This window comes from Charadrius vociferus, unplaced genomic scaffold (assembly GCF_000708025.1).
Source record: "Charadrius vociferus isolate BGI_N301 unplaced genomic scaffold, ASM70802v2 scaffold19, whole genome shotgun sequence".
Classification (NCBI taxonomy): domain Eukaryota; kingdom Metazoa; phylum Chordata; class Aves; order Charadriiformes; family Charadriidae; genus Charadrius; species Charadrius vociferus.
Genome location: NW_009650173.1, coordinates 821164 through 843415, shown reverse-complemented (window position 1 = coordinate 843415; position 22252 = coordinate 821164). Strand labels below are relative to the sequence as shown.

At 35.6% G+C, this 22252-nt stretch overlaps 1 protein-coding gene across 1 annotated transcript in view; it reads right to left on the bottom strand.

Moving 5' to 3' along the window:
* USP47 (ubiquitin specific peptidase 47) overlaps window positions 1-18229 on the bottom strand; it is a 40710-nt gene extending 22481 nt beyond the window's left edge. The window contains exons 1-11 of the mRNA XM_009892648.1: window positions 18173-18229; window positions 15094-15297; window positions 14029-14142; window positions 12727-12865; window positions 11160-11256; window positions 10479-10624; window positions 9635-9714; window positions 8619-8768; window positions 2356-2451; window positions 2113-2265; window positions 468-635 (exon numbers count right to left, since the gene is read on the bottom strand). Of these exons, the coding sequence (XP_009890950.1) occupies window positions 468-635; window positions 2113-2265; window positions 2356-2451; window positions 8619-8768; window positions 9635-9714; window positions 10479-10624; window positions 11160-11256; window positions 12727-12865; window positions 14029-14142; window positions 15094-15297; window positions 18173-18229 (1404 nt within the window). The remainder of the gene's footprint in view (window positions 1-467; window positions 636-2112; window positions 2266-2355; window positions 2452-8618; window positions 8769-9634; window positions 9715-10478; window positions 10625-11159; window positions 11257-12726; window positions 12866-14028; window positions 14143-15093; window positions 15298-18172) is intronic.
* Between the last annotated feature and the right edge of the window lie 4023 nt (window positions 18230-22252).

Below are 22252 nucleotides of genomic sequence, written 5' to 3'. Positions count from 1 at the left end.
GTGGTTGGAGATAAAGAGTTTTGTAAAGGAAAGAAAAAGAGAAAAAAAAAAAAAAAAAAAAAAAAAGAAAAGATGCAATGATGCAAAGGCATTACTTGCCACCTTCCACCAGCAAACCAATGCCCGGCCAGTCTCTAAGCAACAGCTACTTTGGAAAGTCCTCAGTTTTTACTGCTGAGCATGACATTGCATGGCAGGGAATACGGCATAAAATATTTCTCTGGCCAAGTCAGGTCAGCAATCCCAGATCTTTCCCCCTTCCAACCTCTTGCTCACCCCTAGTCCTACTCCTTACAGGGGCAGAATGAGAAACAGAGAAAGCCTTGGTGCTGTGCAAGAGTTAACACACTGGTGTGCTATCAACACTGTTTTAGTCACAAATCCAGAACAGAGCACCATACAGGCTGCTATGAAGAAATTTAACTCCATCTCAATCAGACCCAGTACAACATTTTTTGTAAACATACCTTTTCACTGCCAGCTTTAGAAATTCTTTCTGCTGCACTATTGCTTTCAAGGCAGATTCCTTCATCAACTCCATCATCATTAGAAAAATCATTGCTCATCTGATCACTGTGACAACTGCCTTCATTTTCAGCTCCACTATCAGTGCAACTCTCAGTTTGAGGAGACTTCTTAAAAATAAGACATACATACTAATATTATACAACACTTAAAGTTACGTGGAACAAGAAATAACAATACGTTTGTGAAATGAAAAAATCTTAATCTGCAAAACAATGAAACTCCTCAAAAACCTGGAGACCTCTGCAATTCAGCATTGAGAGCAGACTTGTTTCTGTTTGTAACCGTATACAGTCCATCTCTTTGAACAGCATTTTCTAGTCTTGCGTGCGACTGAATGGTAATTACCCAATCTCATACTTGACAAGATTATATCTGTTATTACCCTATTCCATTTACCAGTTAATTCAATTAAATACCTGGAAGTCTAATACCAAATAGTAAATCCTATTGTAACATGGCCCTGCTAATCAGAGCTGATTTGACTGGAAATATTTTCATCCACAGTCAAAGATTTCTTTCCATTTCAACTCACTGGACAGAGTAAAGGTATTACAGTAAGGCTGATTAGTGTTCAATTAGCTTCAAAGCACGATGTCAACACCACTATGAATGCAGTTTATTTAGTACAAGCCAGTATATCCATCTCTTACCTGATCCTCTTTCCTCTGGATAAATCTTTTGATTTTTTGACAGTTGTTAACTTTGTCTCAAGTTCTATTCTCATAGATTAATCTGCATTCTCATTTAGTCTGTGTTCCACCCGCTCCCAGTAACACTCTGAGAGGTATCAAATTGCTTAAATGGCAAACCTCATAACCCAAAGGTTTGTATAGAGTCAGAAAAGCCCCTCCACATGCATACAAATGCAGTAGTTCTATTATACCACTACAAGCTAGAAAAGTGACATAATGTTTTCAGAAATGGAATTAGAGAAATAAATTTAGTTTTTAATGCAGAAGGCACATTAAATACTTTTTTGGTAAATGTAATTGCACAACATGAATTTTGGCCAAAACCAGAAAAGTTAAAAGCCAGAAGATGCAAGTGAAAAATAAAATTAAAAAAATAAAATAATCTCATTTCTACAGCATACACAACATTGTGAGTCAGAGGGAAGGAATTAATCATTACTGTTTTCTGAACTAACCTCAGCGTTCAGAGTTTCAAAACGTTACAAAACACATTCAAAAAAAAACATTCAAAACAGTTTTCAAAACTGTTTGTGACCAAAACAGATTCAGACATAAGTTTAAGAAATATATTTCATTCTGGATTTGCAGTATACGTAGAAGCCCTGAAACTTGTGCTTTTAAATCACTCATGTGAAAATGCAAGAAATCAGAAAAAGCTTCTTTATGGAAACATGAAAACCCTATAGTGATTAGAAAACACGCCTCCTTTTCAACTTAAAAAAAATCCACATAGACAGATTTAAAAACGTCAAATTAAAACATTGCCATGGCTAAAGAACATTTTATGTAGCTGAATAATGTTGTTAAAATGGGTTTTAGACCGACATTTTAATTTTCTTAATGAGAAACTTCAAGAAAGTTAAAGACTTTTCTCCGAAATCAAACACTTTACCTCATCTTCAACATCAATGAAGACACTCATGTCTAACTCCTCGGGAAAAGTCATACGATCATTGAGTTTAATTCTGTGCATAGTGGTATAATCGAAGTCAAATCTCTTCAGCTGTAATGTCAGCAGATAAGGAAAATGCAAGAACCGCAGACCCTAAATGAAGCAAAGACAAGATTATACTACCATTGTCAGGATTGGTTTTTACCAAACCTAAATTTTGCAAACAATTTGGACAGTCTTTACCTTCCTTGCATCACATTTCTTCTTACACCGTTCACAAAAATACTGATTGGGGCCATCAAGAATCTCAGGCTGAATGAAAGCGTGCAGCGCTTCTTCCTAATAACAAAAAGATGTTAACTGATTTTTAAAGAATGCTTATTATGTAGGTATAAATCAGAATGATAAATTTACAATGAGACTGCAAACACATACAAATTACTTCAATTAAATCTACAACCAAAATTTGATTGACATAAACTTTGATACAGAGTCAGTAAAATATGAGGAGAAACCAAACTTCCTACCCAGCCCAAGGTTAAACAGTCAAACCACAATTACTGCTAACTATATTTCATTCAGTATTTGATGAATCCAAATTGTCTTGTTTTAGTAAACATACAATATAAAATGACATTTACTCCTGTTACCTTGCACACCACATTTAGTCATGTCTGTCCAGTCAACGGCTGTGAAAACGAGCTCATTTTTTAACCCTGCTTTGGCCCTGTTCTCCCAGAATTTTGAGATGGTTCTTCTGCAGCTCAATAGGAGATTTTCCCAACAGATACCACCCAATAATTACTGGGGGTGGGGGGTGGCAGGAAAAAAATTTTACCCAATTCCTCAGTGCCCTGCCTGAAGACAGCCTTAGTCCCGTTCTAAAAACAGACTTAGGAACCACATTTGAATATACTACTTTAAAGTGAAAGGTGGGGAAAGGATGGAGGGAGAGTATTTGAGCTTCACAGCCAAAGGAGCGAGAATCAGATATGGTCATCTCCTATAAAGACAGAACTAGCCTCCCAGTGTAAACCTTCTAAAGCAACTGACCAATAACTCACAGCTGCCTGAAAGTTCTGTCACTAATGCTTAAATCCAGGAGTTTAATGATTTCTACTTTGCTCCTCTCTACAGCAAACAATATTCAAAATACAATCAAACTGACCATTAGTTCTCCCCCTAACATAATCTGCAACAATGATATTGCACATAGTTGTATATATTTGAGAACAAACTTGTTCAAACAAATTTCACTAAGAATACTCAGATTGGTCCAGTAAAGAATTTTACCCAGAGATTTTAAAAGTTAAAACCTTTAACCCAGTCAGCTTGCAAGCTGATGGGCTCTGGGTTTCTGAACTCCAAGTGGAACTCAGAAGTTCTCTGTTCAGCTACGGAGGTGAAAACAAATACAACTTGCACATTTAGACATGCAGTTTAAAGGAAAGAAGATTAACAGAAACAATGTTTTTTAAAATCATCATCTCTTATGAAGGACTGTAGCTGCTCCCTGAAGTCTGAATAAGTAAGAGGAGGCTTAACTGGGCAGAGTAAACTCACCAACTGTAACACGGCTGGCACAGAATTTAAGATTACAACCTATGCCGTTAGATAAGTCACACTTTGGGAGGAAATCAAGGATATGCCAAGTTCCTCAAAAAGCCTCCAATTCTTCCCTTCTCCTTTCTTCCTGAGAACTCAGGGAAGCAGCAAGAACAATGATAGAACAAATGCTTACAAAAGCTCTGTTGCTGTTCTAGGAAAAAGGACTTTTTTTAAAAAGGACTGTATTCCAGGTGACAAGTATTCACAAATGAAAAGTGTACTCAACTCAAATAACTGTACATTGAAGGCAGTCATTACACACTACCAGTTTTGGATCCAGCCAAAAAAGCCTTTGAACAGCTCTGAAATCACAGCTCTTGGGCAGAGAGACTCTCTAGACACATGAAAACATTTTAGAGTCTGAATTAAACTGCTATCTTCGTATTTACTTCCTAAACCCTACAGAGGCCGAGTTGCTTTTTACTTAAAGGCAACACATAGGTAACGTTTAGTAAGATTATGGACTGAAATGGGAGGAATCTCATTCTGAAATGTAAGAAAGACGACTAACCAAGTCTGTTTAAAAAGGGGAAGAAACTGATTACTGCATATTGACTATCCCATAAACTAGTTAAGGAATTAACATTCAGAACTACTTAAATGAAAACAAAAAAGTTAATAACCAACACAGAAAACATGCAATGTAGACAGCATCACATAACGACCACAGAACTATCTGTTATGAATCAAATGCCAGTTAAGACAATAAAAATGTGTTGAGTGTAAGAAAAAAGTTGCAATTCATGCATCAACATGAATATGAATGAATGGAATATATGAAAGATGGGACATAAGTGATTATGTAATGCTTATGTAGACTGTGTGATGTGCAATTTAACAAGGAAATATGCTATAAGTTTTTACATATGGACAAAAAATTATGATCCTTCAGACCCCCAAGAACTGAATGAAGTATTACAACATTACTCTTGTGGTTTTGCTGCTTACCAGACCTAGTGAGCCATGCTTTGAAAAACCTGATTAAAACTCTCGAGAACTCCACTATTTTTGAGCTGTATGAATAGCCACATATTTTTCAATCCTTGTATAAGGAACATGGCTGCTCCTCACGTTTACTTATTTATGTCTCCTCTGGTTTTCTCCTGTATTATCTTTACACCAAAGTGAGTTCTGCTGATTAGGATGTTTCTTAATACAATTCCTATTCTATGCAGTTCACCATTTTCTACTCTGACAGTTAACTCAGCAAAACCAGTGATAAAGCTTCTACACTGCACAACCTATCACATGACACCCCCCCATTTTTGTGCAACTCCAGAGTAAATGTTACCTTTCAAGTTAATCTTATGTATCTTATTATGTAGTCTTAGAGCTAATAAACATTTCCACCACTCCCAGCATCCACACGCACTTCAAAATATACCATAAAAGATCAAGCAATAGATTGGTATGACAAAGGCTATTTAAACTTTTTCATAGTTCACAAGAACAAAAGAACAACATAGGCTGAAAGAGACTTCTGGAGATCATCTGATCCTAACTCCCTGCTCAAAGCGGGTGCACCTTGAAGCACATTGCTCAGGGCCTTGTCCAGCCAAGTTCTGAGCATATCCAGTTTTTAATATTCTGATTATGGGATTTCTAATGCTTACCATACTGAAACGCTGTAACAAACAGTTCAAACTAATTATTGTCAGGCTAAAGGTAGACACTTAGGACACACTCTTCTCCACAAAAATGCATTATGATACAGTCACTAGGTTGACAGGTATCTTACTGCAAGCATTTGTATAAAACCTGCAAACAGGAGCAGTAGAGCCTTTATGAAAAGTTACACAATGAACAGCAATTACGCAAAACTGCTAGTGGAAAAAATGGAAACTAATTGCCATCTCAGGTTTGCAGAGCTCATCTACTCAAATACAAGACCTTGGCAATACCAACCTAGCTTAAAAAAAGTAAATGTTACATCATCCATACTCTAACTGCCTTCAACAGTTTTAGCCTGGCAATGACACCACAAAGTAAGTTCACGCAGAAGCCCAAATTAATTTCTACCCCAAAATAAGTCTACTTGTATGCATAATTACACCCTCAAAAGAAAAGTTAACATACAAAAAATGGTTAAAACTAACAACACTGAATGAAACAGAACTGTACTTGCTACATGTCCAGAATACTTGTATTACTACTAGTCTTCTGGTATTATGAAGCAATTTCCACTGTTTTCTAGTAACAATTTCAGCATGCAAGCTAGTTCCCCATTGCATCCACTCTTCTCCCAGCTGTTGTTCATCTGGCAAAATTTGTTTTGCAGTCAAAACACCTCTTTTTAGCTTATGTCTAATGCTGTTAAATTCTATACATTCTAAATTCTATGTTAAAATCTGTTAAAATCTAGACAAAAGTCACTAGTACCTAGAAAAAGCAGCATGTGAACTCCTGCTCCTGTTTACCTCCCTGAAATAAGCTGTATTTTTTTTACATCTATATTTCTACTGACTTCAAGAAAAGACTGATTCAGATTTTTTCAAACCGTGCCCTTGGAAAAATGCAGGTAGTATAAGTACCTTTTCAGAAGCTACCTTGAGACACATACTGAGAAGATCTCAGTGCTCCAGAGATGCCCTAATAAGTTTGCAGCTATGCAGTCTTACTACATGAACTTGGGAGATGGAGTGGGGAATCAGAAAAAAAATTTTCAAAACGCAAACTTTAAAAACATACTGAAGAACTTCAGAATTACTTCGTATTAGGAAATAAAGAAAACATAACATTATCCTTCCCAGTTCTTTAATGTTCCCATGTATTTAAGAAGTAATACATATATTTATAGATAAATGCAACATTTCATGTATCTACATTTTTTCAGTAGTACACAATGTCGAACAGTGGGATAATACACTTTATGTGGCATTCTACAGATTAACCTTACTTAAAGCTCATACATCCATTCTCTCTTATTAGAAAGTAATGGAAAATCACTTACCTCTAACTAGAGTTCTTTGAAGGTAGTATCCTCCTTAGATCCCCTATCTTGGGTTGTGTCGCCTGCTGCAAGTTCCCTCAGGAGCTGACTAGCAAGGTCTAAAAAGTTTTACGTTCCCTTCTATAAGCCCTATTAGCGCATGTGTGAAGTTTTTGATCTCTCATACCCTTTTACCTACACCTACTAAATCACCATCATCTATGGATCAATGGAGGATACTACCTTCAGAGAATTCCATTTAGAAACAGGCGATTTTTCCCTTCTCCAAAAGCAAGTATCCTCCATATCTCCCCACTGTTGAAGACTACAAAACTAAAAATTACATCTGCTATAGATAATACAAATGCAGGGAGGAGAATCAACTGAATATAATCAGAATACGAATTAAAAAAGCTCAAAAATTGAAGCATCAATACAAATTGCAACCATGTAAGTCTGTGTAACAAAAATCTTAAAATTATTTTTCTCAATGTAGTAAACCCAGTAAATGCTGATTTACAGGAGAAATAAAATACTACTAAAAGTAATCTAATATTTAATTTCTTAATTGTTCAAGATTCCTGTGTTTTTACAAAAACAGTCTTTTTCCTAAGCATTCCACTATAGACTTCCCTACTAAAGAAAAAAAATTCAATTTGAGATAAATGTACAATGCATTTTTAAATGCAGAATACAACTACATGAACTGAATAGTTTATTACTTTAATATATCAGAAATATTTCATTATTAAAAAAAATTACAACAAAAAATTTGTTTTAGGGATTATTTCTAGAAATCAGTTTTAAAAGGTGAAAAGGGAAGCCAGCTACATGAAATATCAATCTGTATCAATGGAATGGCAGCTCAAAATACAGTTTCAGTTAGCTGAATAGTTTTAAAAATTTTTAATGCAATCTTAGAAAGAATTCAAAGGACTTTAACTTGAATCCTTTTTGAGAGATCAATGTCCCTCCTACTATTTCTCAAGATTGGTATTTAAAGTTTTAAAGTATGAAGTAATTTGAACCTACACTGCAGTTAACCTAATTCTAACAATCCTTTTCTTAACAGAATTACTGTTAAGAATTATGGACTATTACTGCTTAAAACTATTGCCAGCATACTAAATGTAAAAGGAAAAATACTTCATCTATAACAAATAATCCTGGTAAGCCAATTACCAACAAGTGTTCATTTAAAACAACCTTTACTGAAAGACTTGTTTGATTTATTCTTATTCTTTCTCACAACTTCATTCATAGTACAGGTATTTTAAGCCACAAGAGTGGAATTCCAGTTTGTAATCACTTCTTTTCAGGGGGGTGGAAAAAATAAACCAAAAAAACTTTCACAGATTTACGAAGCAATATATATGCTTGCCAGCATCAGTAATGCTGGAGCAAAAGTGATCAACACTGATGTACAATAGGATTTTTTATTATTTTTAAATAGCTTGTTAAAAGCATATGGTATTTGAGAAGTGAACTTTAAAAAGCATAGCAACAACATGGCAATTAAGTCATCGTTCTGCAGTCATCGTTCTGTTCTTTCACTAAGATTTTCAACAATGCTATGAAAAATTTAGCAGATGCGCCAATAAAGAGAACAAACCAGATAAACCTTAGTGATCTCATAAAAATACCTCAAGTAAATGCTGAAGATTTTATCAGGAAGAAAATAATTGATTACTGCAGCCCTAAGGCAATAAAGTTGCATTTCCCCTCCCCTTATACATGCACCAGTAGGACTCATTGAAGGGCAAAAGAAAAAAAAAAACAAAAAACAAAAAATAACCCAAAAAGCCAAAAAAAATCTTCTAGAACTTGCTAGCTGGTTCACTGCACAAAGACGAACACCCCAAGATGGAGTATCTAGGATGATACTTACCATGTAACAAATTATACCACTGTCGCATTATGTATTCTATGTGTGTATGGATGCACTATTAGTCAGCATAATAGTACACACCACGCTAGCAAACGCCTGGTTGGAGCCATACGGCCGGATGACCAAAGGAATATCCAGGTACGTGTCGATTCTCCAGCCTTCATAGCCACATTCTAGACATCTTACGTAGTCCTTCAGTTTGCCTTGATACAGTTGATTTATAAGATCAGCCTGAAACAAATAAGATATTCAACACAGCTTTAAACAAATGAAACAAAACATATTCCCTTTCTTTAGTTTTACAAGAAAATGCCTTTTTAAATAAAGTCTCAACTGCATAGCTACACATTTAGAATACCATTCCCTAGCAGGACATCCATCTCTTGATTTCTTGCTTTACCCTGCCCCACTATTGCACAAAACACATATCGAATGAGCTAATGAGCTTCTCAAACCACATTATATAAGCCTCACAGTATAGTTTACAGTCATATCTTAAGAGTAACTACAAAACTACCAAAACTGAAGTTTGTGTTTTCAAAACAAGCCTGATCTTGCAAACTTTGTCAACAGGCTGATACTACAGTCCTTCCCTGTGTCTCCAGAGGTAGGTGCAGAAAGAGAAAGGAAATATTTGCCAATCTACAAATCTGACAATTGGTCTACAACAAGTTGGCCACTTATGAGAAGCACGTGTAGCATCTGTTATGAATACTTTCCTGCCCTTCTCCTACATTAGAAGAGAGGCTTGAGCTGCAAAAGCCCGCAACGTAGCCTAATAAATACTGACAGCAAGGAAGCTATCACAGGAGTTACACAATCACTTTCTGTGCTTCAAATAAAGACCAAGTATTCACAGCTCAGAATATTCCACTTTTAACTGGGGAAGGAAAACATAAGCAACACACTCTCGAACGTCATACATTGTAGTAGCTTAATTATTGCATCAAACCAGACAACTGGCAACTATTGCAGACTTTCAATAGCCCTTGTATTTAAAATGCAGTTAACGTTTTTCACAATCATCCTTAAAAAAACAACAAAACCCCACAATGCCACACCACTGAATGAAGGGAAGGAAGTTTTTATACAATTACCTGTTCTGTTTGCTTCCACTTCTGCTCCAAAGCATCAAACATGACTCTACAAAGCTCCTGTACATCATGTTGCTGCCATGCTGTTAGAAATTGAAATGAATCTTAATTAAAACCAGAGATGTTATTAGCCCCAATATTCATTATTGGGCCAGTGTCCAATTTCACAAGCAGCTGCCTCTCAAGTTAAGTTAGAAAAATACGCAGCCAGCTCGCTCACCATGTATATGCATACACAAGAACTGCATACTAAGCAAGAATATGTAAAAAAAAAAAATACAGAAATGCTAATACGTACTGTTTGTTAATAAAATAAACTGGTTCTGACTTAATTCCCACTTGAACTGATCCTCTAAAAATCAATTTTTTTCTTTGTAAGTGTAAGGACACTGAAATGCAACTCCTTATCATCAGGTTATGGGACAAAATTACACTATACAAGTGTAAAAAAGACAATCAGTTTTTTATTTTATAGAATTATCCGTATCATTTTCTACCAAAGTGGAACAAGTGCATTCAACATTTGTGATTCAAAACAGATGCAAATTTCTCATAAAGAGCTACTTCTTTAGAAAAAATTAACAACTGTAATGATAGCTTTATTCCAAAAATATAATGATTTTTACTTTAACAGCCTAAAACTCAGACATAATTGCTTTAAAAAAAAAAAAAAAAATCAAACACACACCACAAAGTATCCATTTAGGCTATTTTGTTTCCACCGAAACAAAGTGTATTCTAATAATTATTTTTAATTATTCCAGTATTTTTCCCCATTGACAGCAGTTTAGGCCCCTAACAGGCAGCTGCTGAAGCAAATCACACAAGCATAATAGCCGCATATTACCCTCGCTACTATCCCATCCAAAACTCCGGGTAACATCTGTTGTTTCAATTGCTCTTTTTTTGCTGGTCTGCAGTAAAACAAACAGTCTTTGAAGCTGGTAGGGGATACTCATCACAGGATCCTCTTCAGATTCTTCAAATTCCCATCTATTCACAACACAATATATTGACAATTAAAAATGCTTTGAAAACATTGCTCAAAGACATTTAAATCAGCCATTATTACATTTCAAGTGGTCTACCAAATCACAGAGGTTAACTGAAGCTCTGTTTCTTGAGAAAAGTCAAATGAAATTGCTTTCCATTGCTACAGTAAACGACAATACAATTCTTGAAATGTACAAGCCTGACACAAACAAATGAAGTAGGCTGGAAGCCATTAAGTGCACAAATACAGACATGAAGTGCGCTTAGTATCAAACTTGAAGTTAAGTTTGATGTTTTCAAGATGGGGTAAATTCTTTAAAAAGCTTGTCCATACCACAAGCAATAACATACCTCAGTATCTTACTAAAAATCTGAAGCTTTTCAGCAGATATAATTTATAGTAGTCTATCCAGTTTGACTTCAAGTATGCTTTTCAGTATCCAAACAAGGAAATTGACAGGAGGAATTCAAAAGGGTCTCCTACCAATATAGACCGGGGCAAATTTAAGAACAGGTTTTGGTTATATATACTCACTTATATAATGCATTTCTAAATTCAGGAGTCATGAACAGTGTTTGCAGAAGGCTGTTCAAGTAGCAAGTCATTGCTTGATTTACTAGCCCCACATAACCTAAAAATACAAGAAGAACGAGATGGAAATAATGCAAAAAAGATGGTAAATCACTTTAAGAGTTAAATTATTTGACAAGAAAACAATTTTGTAATACTGTTTATTAGAGAACTGCATCCAGCTGTTGTCATTTATTGTTACTTGCACTATACAAATTGAGGGAATATTATAATTGCTCGCTTCTGAGAGCAACAGAGAGTAATAGTTTACACAACAGAAATAATTTCCCTGAATGACACAAAGCTATTTTAGTGATCATGAATTACGTTTCACAATAACAACCGGTATTTAATGTTGAATACTGCACCAATGGGGACATAGGAAACTGTAAATATTTTATTAGTTAATTTAAATATTTTACAGAAGAATCTAGAATTTGTTAAGAAACGACTGTGTACTAGCTTACTTATTGCCTGATGTCAACTAAAAATATCCCAGTTATAATGTAAATATAAGTTATATCTGCATTGGTTTGTCCTATCCTCTCAGAACTATAAAAAAAAAAATTTAAGTTGCCCATGCACACATATCTTCTAAAACCTCCCATAATAACCAATTAAAATAGCTACTAAAAATCAGTGTCATTTTTATTAGCTGAAAAGGTGAAAAAGGAATTCTTTACTTTTATTCACCTTACTGTCATTTTCAGATTTTCTCCAAAATATACAGTATTAACAACAGTTGATAAGTAAGCAGCATAGACTGAAGCATAGTGTAATAAAGAAATGAAATATGCCTATTTATACTCTGAAACTCTTAGTAAGTATATAAAAAAAAAAATCTCTGTTCCAGATTAGTAAAGAAAAGACAGCTACTCCATGCAAAACACAGGCATCTTTTATGTACTGAGCTATAACTTGCTGTCTCCTCCTGCCCCCCTGCGCAGCAAAGGCACCCAGCCCACCTGCCGGGATCTGCCCCGGCGCTTGTCTGCAAGGCAGAGCTGCGCTTCCCTTCCAGAGGGAGTCTCCACTTGCTGGTGGGGAGCCAGGCACTGAAGGATGAACCTCTTGGGGAAATCATGGTGCAGAAGAGAAACCGCAACCAGGGGCTACAGGAGGAAGACTTTAGTTACGCGCCGAGTACAGAGATTTGGCAACAGCCCCTCTGTAACAGACTATGAAGTACTCATTAAGCTCTGAGTGTACTCACAGCTTGAGGTGAATAGTTTCTGATAATACAGTCCTGACTACTCAAGTGGGGACACAGCAGTAGTTTAATACCGAAAAGGAGGGCCCCTCACAGAGAGTTTGAATTGCACTGTCACAAGAAAGAAAAGGATGGGATACAGCTATTCTGTTCCCAAAGAGATACAAGAATATCGTAGAAAACATGATGGAAAATGTAGTGGTGATGTGGGTTTTTTAAAATAAATTGCCATTTATTTTGAAAATCTTGAAATGCTGCTATTTGAAAATATGCTAAAATGATTACAAATTAGCATTGTCTTTACAAGATAGAACATTATACCTGTCTCCGATTTGCTCAGGACTGAAGAATAAGAGTAGCTTTGACTGACATAGTCATTGGTACAGCCAACAGAGCCTTCTCGTGGAAGAGGGCCTATAAATCTGTCTTGCGCACTGTCATCTGTTGTACTGGACTCCTCCTAAAAACATAAATATACTGATTTTATGCAAAAATTACACAACAAATTTTTAGTGAAACACCTACAAGTTCTACTTCTTTCTCCAATGGCTAAGAAATCAATGTTGTTAGCATATCACACAAATTTTGCAAGATTGCAGATACACAGTTGCTTGAGTAACTTCAATTCTGCTTTCCAAATTCTCACGCCTTGAGAAATTGTTCTTCACATTAGTGGAAGCAAACGCCCTTTAGAATACTGTATAATCAAATACAGTACCATAATGCATACAACAAGCAAGTTTGCGATTTAACATTTCCTATGTCTTAAGTTTTCTGCACTGAAATACAGAATGAGATTTTTTTTCAGATATAAAAATTACAATTCTATAGTCTTTCAGAATCACTCTCAAATTCTGACCTTGTGCACAATTCAATTTAAACATGGGGTTTGGGTTGTTTTTCCCCTCTTTTCAGATAATTAAGTCCACAACAAAGGCTAAGTAGGCCGGCATTGTGCTGACTTGAGAGCTAAGTAATAATCTTAATACATCATTACCCTATCCAATCCCCGATTTAAATAAACTGCAGTTGTACTTATCTTTTACTGCATCACATATTTGAGAAATAGGAAATTTCAGATATTGTGTTATGGCAGACATTTGCTTCTAGCAACACCGACAATTCTTCTTTTATATATGTGTTTATATATTTTTTTTTTTTCATAATGGTAAATTTGGAAGTAGGTAACTGCTGCTGATATAGGACTGCCGTTTCTGAGAATTCTGTCAGAGAGGCCTAATATTGCTTTCAAACACCCAGAGGAAAAGGATTAGGTATATGATTAAACCTGCATTGTTAAGACTTATCTCTAAATATGTCAAAGATTAATTAATTATATAACCTTAGAAAATTACTCACAGCAAAGCATTACAGAAATATTTGACAAGCATGAATAAAAACGACAGCGGATCATTACTAATGGAATTGGTCCTACTCAGGAGAAACCTGGAAGTGTAAAATAATAGTCTAAAAGTCTGTCGAGAAGGTTCCCGAAGAAGTTATTGCATGAAATATACACTCCAATTTTATTTCATTTTCTAATCTCATAAGAGCAATACACAGAACATACATCTCTGATCCCCAACACTACAGCTTATGTAGCTGAGCAAAGATTTTACTTACCGGCATTATATGAGGCTGCTCACCATCTTTGTCTGTCAAATGCAGAAAGTTCTTCTTCCCTGGCTCAAACCCAGCATCAAGAATAGTTTTGTCACTGTTCTGATCTATTGGAGTCTGCTAAAAAAACACATCAAAAAACAAAAAAAACACAACACTTTTTTTTTTTTTAACAGATATACATACAATTAACAGATTCCATCCAAGTACACTGTTTGAAGTATCTTGTGACAAAGGAAGATGAAATGAAAATAAATAATTATCCAGTATAAATAAAATATATTCATCATTAATACTGAAAGAACTTGGAAACAGTTTAAGAAAGTGTAAATTAAGTATAACAGTACAGTTTAATACTTAGAAATTAGTATTAAATTAGTATTAATCTATTCAGGAGTCAAGACACTGGTCTACAGGTTTCTTGCAGAACATCAAACCATCTGGAGTCCTACATAGCTTGCATACACTTATTTTTTTTAAAGAAAAGAAAAAGTTCAGCAAGCATAAACATGACCCGAAATAAACTAACATCTATTTTTAAGGAATCTTATGAAGTTTTCCAGGTGCATCTACAGAAATCATATTAACTAAAACCACCACCAATTTACAATGAAGTACATAAGTGATATTAATCATAATTTTGTTTGTACTATGAATTCAAATAGGTATAAGAAACGTGGGAAGTCACCACACAGAACGCTTCTGTTGAGAAGAAAAGACTTCTTAAACAAGAGCACAGGAAACAGAGGAGACTAATTATGGGTATTTTTAAAAATACATCCTGATAATGAAAAATAGTATTACATCTGAATGACGTAATATTAGTTTCTCTTGTTTAATGACTAAATACACATATCAATTAAGAGCACATTTTGAGACTAAAATGTAGATATAATACAAAATAAAATTCAGCCAAATCAGAATAGTGGTGTCAATCTGCTGTGGTGCACCTACTACAAATTTTTACAGGAATTAAACGAGCTCTACGCAACACAGAGAGTGCTTCTCTATAATATGAAGATTTAAATGTTTGCTATCAAGAGGAAATAAAGACTACTGTTGCCATACCGTATCAGTTACATTATCTCCATTTCCCCACACCAAATCAAAAGTTCCGTTCACGTAGCCCACTTTTGAAGCCACATCTTCAAACAGCCTTTTAAGTGGTGTGGAAGCTGGCAGGTTCAAGGTAACGCGCTCATTCACTGTCTTGGAATTTGTGGTATCTTGTATTATACACAGCACCCTGGGTTCCTCAGCAGCACTTTCCACCTGAAATGACAGCAGGTAACAATTCATTAATAAAGATAAGAACATTTTGGCGTTTAGATGAAAAATGAACACAAAACTTCCCCAGTCAAACGTGGTATACTTCTACAACTTAAGAATCCTAAACTTGGACTTTATTTTTGAAAGCAGGCATAAGAAAATTAACAACCTTTCAGTTTTTGAAAACCTATGTAAAAAGAAGCTCCATTTTTCACAGAACAAGAAGGAATCTGGATGGGTAGATGACAGCGTAGAGAGAGAAACAGCTGACCATTAAAGTTTCATAATCAAGCCACCAACTTTCTTCTACTAAATCCACTGCTGCATGAGTCACAAGAGAAATTCTTCTGCCTGAACAGAGTAAGGAAATTAATGTTGCCAAATGGCTACTAGGCAAAGTAAAGTGATTTTAAACAGCAACTTCAATACATCTGAAATCAGAAAAGTAACAATCTTGAATGAAGGTGGCAATGGAATAGCGATAAAATTTTATAGACCCAGGTAAGCCAAGAAAATAGCATTTTACCAACGCTTGCCAACACTGAAAGCCCAGGAAGTCAAAGATCTAAGTACAATCAATTAATTCTCTCAATTATCCAAAGTTGTAGAATGATCAGGAATAACTAATATTTAAATATAGATCACACAAGAAAGCATCAGGTCAGTAAACGGACTAATTAGTCCCCAAGGACTCAGCCTTTTCAACTTGTAACACACAGAAAGCATTAGTAATGCATGTCAGAGCACCCTAATCTCAGTCCATGGCTAAAGGGCACATCGTCTAATAAGGAAAAAAAATACATGCAAGTGCTATCATGATTTTCAGTGGATAAAAGCATTAATAAATAGCAAGAACGGTGCTCATGCTACAATTGTCAGCCATGTCATAAGCACCTTATAAGAGAAAAGAACTATAAAGAAGATCTAAACAACTTAGCATCCCTTCTATTTCTACAAAACCAGCATCACAACACAGATGACCACCACCGAAGCAGTACAGTCCCTCATGAGAGCTCTTACATCACCAAACCTTTTAAAAAGGAACAGAAACATTTTAGCTCGTGCTGCATCCCTTCTTTTTACAAAATTTAGAGATCAGCTGACAGTCTTCACACAACTATAAAATAAAATGTTAGCTGACTGCAGTGTCTATTCCTATCACATCAGAAAAAAAGTTGTCAGAGCAAATAACCTCTCCCCAACCCCCTAATCTGTATTATGTTAGCTTCCTTTAGACTGTGATTTTTCTTAAAAGTCCAATTTCTCTAAGCATATCAAATGTAATGTCCTGTGTGGAAATCTTCATTAACTGCATGCTCAAAAAGATAAAAGGCACCATTTCCAGCAAATCTGCAAGACTTCCTCTTCATACATTTAGCCTTTACTGGAGAATTCTAGGTTTATTAACCATTTTCCAAGAAGACAGACAAAACTATTCCTGAAAAATTAACCACACATTAAGAACCAAACACAATTTAGAAGTCAAAGTGATTTTGATATTATATCCTCACTTTCATCCGCAGCACCCACAGAGACACACAGGGCTGTACCTGAGTAGACTAAAATTAAACTTCACCAGTGATTACTTCTGGGTTCTTTCCCTTAAATTTCCCGGCACAGCTTTGTTTTGGCTAAACAACATGCACACAATTTGTCTCTTTCATTGCGTGGCTGCAAAAGAGAAGATGAAGCCTGTGGCCCAGTTCAGTGGTCTACTTTCTTATTTTTCTGGAGAAGATGAGCAGCAGCCAAAACCCAAACTCATAAGATCAACATACACTGATGAACCAGAGGCCCCAACAATGGTAGAGGATTGCTCTGGGTGGAAGCCCACCCTCCTCTATAGAACAGTGCAGAGAGGTTAAGAGGCATTTGCTACAGTTTCACCTAGGAAACTGTAAGTTAACTCAGATTTAATGATTCCCACTGATCCTACAACTTGACCTGCTACTGTATATTAGCATGTCAGGAATGGAAGTTCTCCACTGGAGACTCAATTTCTTGTTGTCCTACTGCCTTTACATAACCAACACCTTAACTCCCCTCCTCTCTGCAGAAGATACCTATAAATTCAATTCCTCCTTCTCACGCTTTCTCCACTACCCTTGATAGTAGATCAGTTGTGATTTATAGTAGAGTTGCTACTGAAAATAATTAGACACATAGTATCTGACGGATGCAAATAACATTAAGCAAACAAATTATAGAAGATTACAGAAGATTTGCTGGTTGGGTTGCTGGATGTTCCACGTCAGACAAATCCTCTCTTCCTTGTTCAGAGATGTAATTCTGACAGACTGAACCGGTTTAACTCAGGTTTAGTATAGCAAAGGGTATTAAGCCATCATTCGTGGTGCCACTGCTTCAAGTTGTTCACAGTAAATAGATAAAGCAAAAATAACCTCAGTCCAACTCTATTCATGACAAGCGTTCACACATAACATCTGAACTATCACAGTGCAATGCAAACATCATCTACTTTACTACAAAAATAGCATAAAAGGCAATACTGGCCAGTGATAGGCCTCTAAACTATTTTGACAGGCTGTTATCAAATTGAGTCCACAAAGTAAACACAAAACTTAATCATTACATAATCTGATATATTATGACAGCTACACAATTCCATTTTTTTATGAAAAGCTACAGAGGGCCAAAAATGCAATCACCAGTGTAAAAGCATATAAACACATACTCAGTTTGAAGCATCTACTGTTAAGACTACTTTTAATACATACATAATCTTTGTATTCAAGAACATGCACAAAAAATTCAACAGCTCATGCTCACGTTAAGAAATAAACAAAAGCCACAGACAGCATCATGCTGTTACTATTTATCTTGGATATCATTTATAAAGTTGATTTCATCTGTCTACCTGTGAAAATTTCTTCTTCATTTCAGCAAAGATACTTTGTCTGCAACTCCAAAACATATCCTATAGTATATAAAAACAAAATTAACAAGTCATAAGCCTTTCAATAGTAAATTGACTTTTTTTCCCCATAAAGTCAGTTTTATACTATAAATAAAAGATTATTAGAGTTCCAAACCACCATTCACAGAGTAACTTTAAAAGGAGTATCCTCCAAATATTGTAACAAGTTCTCTATTAACATGAAGTTCAGTGCACACTATTTTAACACTTAAATTATCATAGGAGTAGTGTTAAATAAAATGTTAGTTAAGTTGTAATGACAGACTACATTTCATAAAGTAAAAAAGAGTGGATAAGAAAATGTAAACAAAAACTCAAGATACAAATTCATACTAACACATTCCTTCATCATATTTAAGAAGTCCTCCAGATATAGGCAAAGGTTTTACCCCAAACGGCTCAAGTGCAAGATCAGCATATAACCCTGTAATTCATTTTATTATTAGATTTAGAAATCATGAAACTATCCGTTTTCATGTGAAACTGTTCCTTCATGCAAGAATTATTTCCTGTAGGGAAGTTTTTATTAATATGAACCCATTTGGAAGTATTCAGCTGAAGGTAATAAAGACACGAAGTTACTGACTTTTCTTATTCCTAACACTCTTAAAGAAAGCCTGCTTTAGTATCTTTGTTGTACCATCAAAAATGTATCGATAAACATTACCTGTACACAAAACGGTTTTCTGACTATGGAGAAACATCAAATTAACTAGTTTCTGATTCTGACGCACTGCACTGTATTTTTCCAGAAAGGAAAAACAGGAAGTAAGAAGGAAAATGCTAATAACATCATTGCTCTTTTCAAATTTCTTCAACTGTGCCCTCAGTCAAGATTATCAAAACATAAAATACTGACATAATCTATACTGACGTGCCCTATTTGCCCCACCAAATGACTTACAAAAATAGCCCACATTAGACCACTGCATTTAACTTCTCAGCAGGATGACACATAAGGCAAGACTTCTTTCTTTGCATGCAGAGAACCAAAGTTCCAGTTTTTAATAATCCAATATTAGTAATTGTATCTAGCAATTGTTTGCTTTACAGTCTGTCACTTCAGATTTGACAGAGGTTTTAAAAATAAGAAACAAACCAGAAAACAACAACCATAATTTAAATGCTTTGTTACTTACTAGCTTTATCTGCTCTCAGTTGAAAGTTACATACGTTTTGCTAAAGTGACTTAATAGTCCCCCAAACTTAATTTTGAAACTGCTCATTTATAATATTACAATCTTCATAAGTATATTGCCCTACTCTGAAGACTTAAGTCTTCCATTTTTCCTCCCAATCCACGTCTCCAAAAAGCCCTTACTTTAGCCCGAATTCCTTCTCTCCAGAGACAGGCGAGTTAAGTCCAGTATACACAGGGGAATGTGCAATTTTCTAGCGTGCCATTTTACTTGGTGTACGCAGTGGAAGGTGGAAGGGGAGGACAGGCTCCAGGCATCACCTGAACTGGACACAAATATCTACAGGTGGCTTCTTTTATAAGAATGCTCTTACTCTGGGTTCTCAGCTCTCAATTTCTCAGAAAAGGACTGCTGGAAGATTTTCAAGAGTTATTTCACTCTAAACAAATTCTGAATGGCAAAAGTCGATTTTCAATATTCCACCTAACAAAGCAAACAAATCAAATGTACAAATTATACTGTTTATATAATGTTCAGGAATTTTAGAAGTAAGTAAAATTTAATTAAATTTCAAATGTTAACCTTTTAAAGATATTGAAACACTGATACTTTCGTTCCAAGTCACTCCATCTTTTACACTTTTCCATTTCTAGAAAGGAGATGACGTTCCGAAACGTGCAGGTAGAAAATTTCTGTCTGTGTATTAGACTGGACTTGCAAAAGACTCTTTATAATAAATATGCAATCAACACACAGGTCTGACATGGGTGGACATTCTAGAGCACCATTCTACATAAGCATTTACCCCACGTACCTTTCTAAAAAAATATTTCATCTTTTTTATAAGGAAGATCTGCATCTGTAAGTTGTAGAGCATACAGCATATTGTAGCACTGAAGTAATTCAAGCTGTAATGCTGTATATACTAACAAAGGAAGCATTGTTTTCAGTGCCATCTGCAAGACTGAGACACTAGCTTGGACCATGTAGGTTATGTATGTGTTGAAAATAGAGGAATAAAAAAATTTAGTGTTACTGGATCTGTCAAAACAATATTCAAATGCAAAACTGTAACGGTTTTAACACTGCATTTAGATGTGGTCTCCTATTTTTCAGCTTTGAACCACTGAGTTCATTGAAATTCTATAGCAGCATTTTACTAACCTTATGAGGACAAACTAATACAAACGTATTTTATTTTTCAAATGACAGAAGATTCTCCCAAGACTAACTCGTGCTTCAGTTCTTTTATAGAGTTATTTCCAGAGATTGAAAGCAAAACCTACAGCTAAGCTCAAACTTCATGTAGATTCTACCCAAGGTATCCAAATTCCAGTATTTCCAACAGGCAAAAATATTGACAGCATGAATCAGTAAGTAAAATCACAAGTATCAGTACAAGAGTTTAAATAACAGATGTGTGAATTTGACTGCCAAGTAAAGCTAATGGCCTATTGAGATTTAAAATGATCACCAGTAGAGAAGTTCCTACACCCTATAAATAGTTCTCAAAATCACTGCAATACAGAGGAAAGACAAAAAGATCAGTAGCAAGTGGGAATGATAGACATCACGCTTACATTCACAAAATGACTTGGATGATTAAGCCTAAAGCAGCAATTCTCAAACTTCATGTAGCTTCAGCAATTTAAGACTACCATATGAAATGCATACAAGTGACTACTGCTTATTACATTACCGCTGGTCAAACTTTGGGGTCTATGTTCCAAGTTTGTATAACCTACTGGGTGGGTATTTCCAGCAATTAGAACCATAAAGTGAGATTTGGTAGCTTCAATCACAAAAAAGTAGTCTACACACATATTTTACTTCTGAAGTATCATTGCACGGGAACACTCAGACATTAATTGCAGTTCATCTGAACAGAAGTTTGTTTCAACTCTTTCTCAGTGATGACAAATACCAATTGCTATCAAACCAGCTCCTTGAGAAACCACAACCATATTTCAGGAATTCCTTCACCTATTCCAAGAGGTCCAACCCATTAAATACCACACTGGATACATGCTGACAGCACTGCGTTCTGCACAAAACGTAAAGGCCAAAGACCTTTCAAACATACAGCAAGTAAGGGGAGAATAACCAGGGAGTTAGGTTACCATCTCCACTCTAAAACCTCTCTCCACCCTGTGCATTTTGAACTATGGACTTCAGACAGTCCTTACAGCCCACAACTCCTTTCTGCCCCAACCAGGCTAGTCACGCTTCATGCTTTTCCCAGCCCAAAGATCTTTTTCAAAGGCCAGCTTCCCCAAAACAGACAGGCGAGCAGGTCAGTCCCCTGGGAAGTAAAAAAAGGACAATAAAGGTCCTCAGAATGAGTGAAGCATTAAGCAGGTGGTCTCCATCACTTTGGACACTGCTGTCGTTACTCATCTACTGAAGAAAAGAGAAATTGGACTCACGTTGGGTGTTATTTTAGAGGAAAGAAGCAACTTGTTTTTGAAAGGCAGCTTACTAGACTAATTCTCTCACAGCATTGTGAGTTGTTACCAACACAGGTGTCTCACTGCAGCCTATTTTGAGTTAATGAGGCAACAGTGCACTCAGAATTCTGTTACAAATGCCTGAACCAAACACAGTTTACAAAGAAGTATTTTACAGTACACTTGTGGCAAACAATACACTTTTTCTAAACACTGATCCCAGGAGGTCTCCATAAACAGAATCATTTTGAGCTGTTGTCTTTGATATATCTTGTGTTGGAACGCTTCCCGAGGCAAAATAATTCTGAACAACCTTTAGACACAATCATTTAATTTTGAATCTGACTTTGTGGTATCAGGTTTGTGAGTACTTGAATAACATACTTTATCCTCAACTTCATATTCTTCATTACACCTGGAGAGACTTCAGGCAG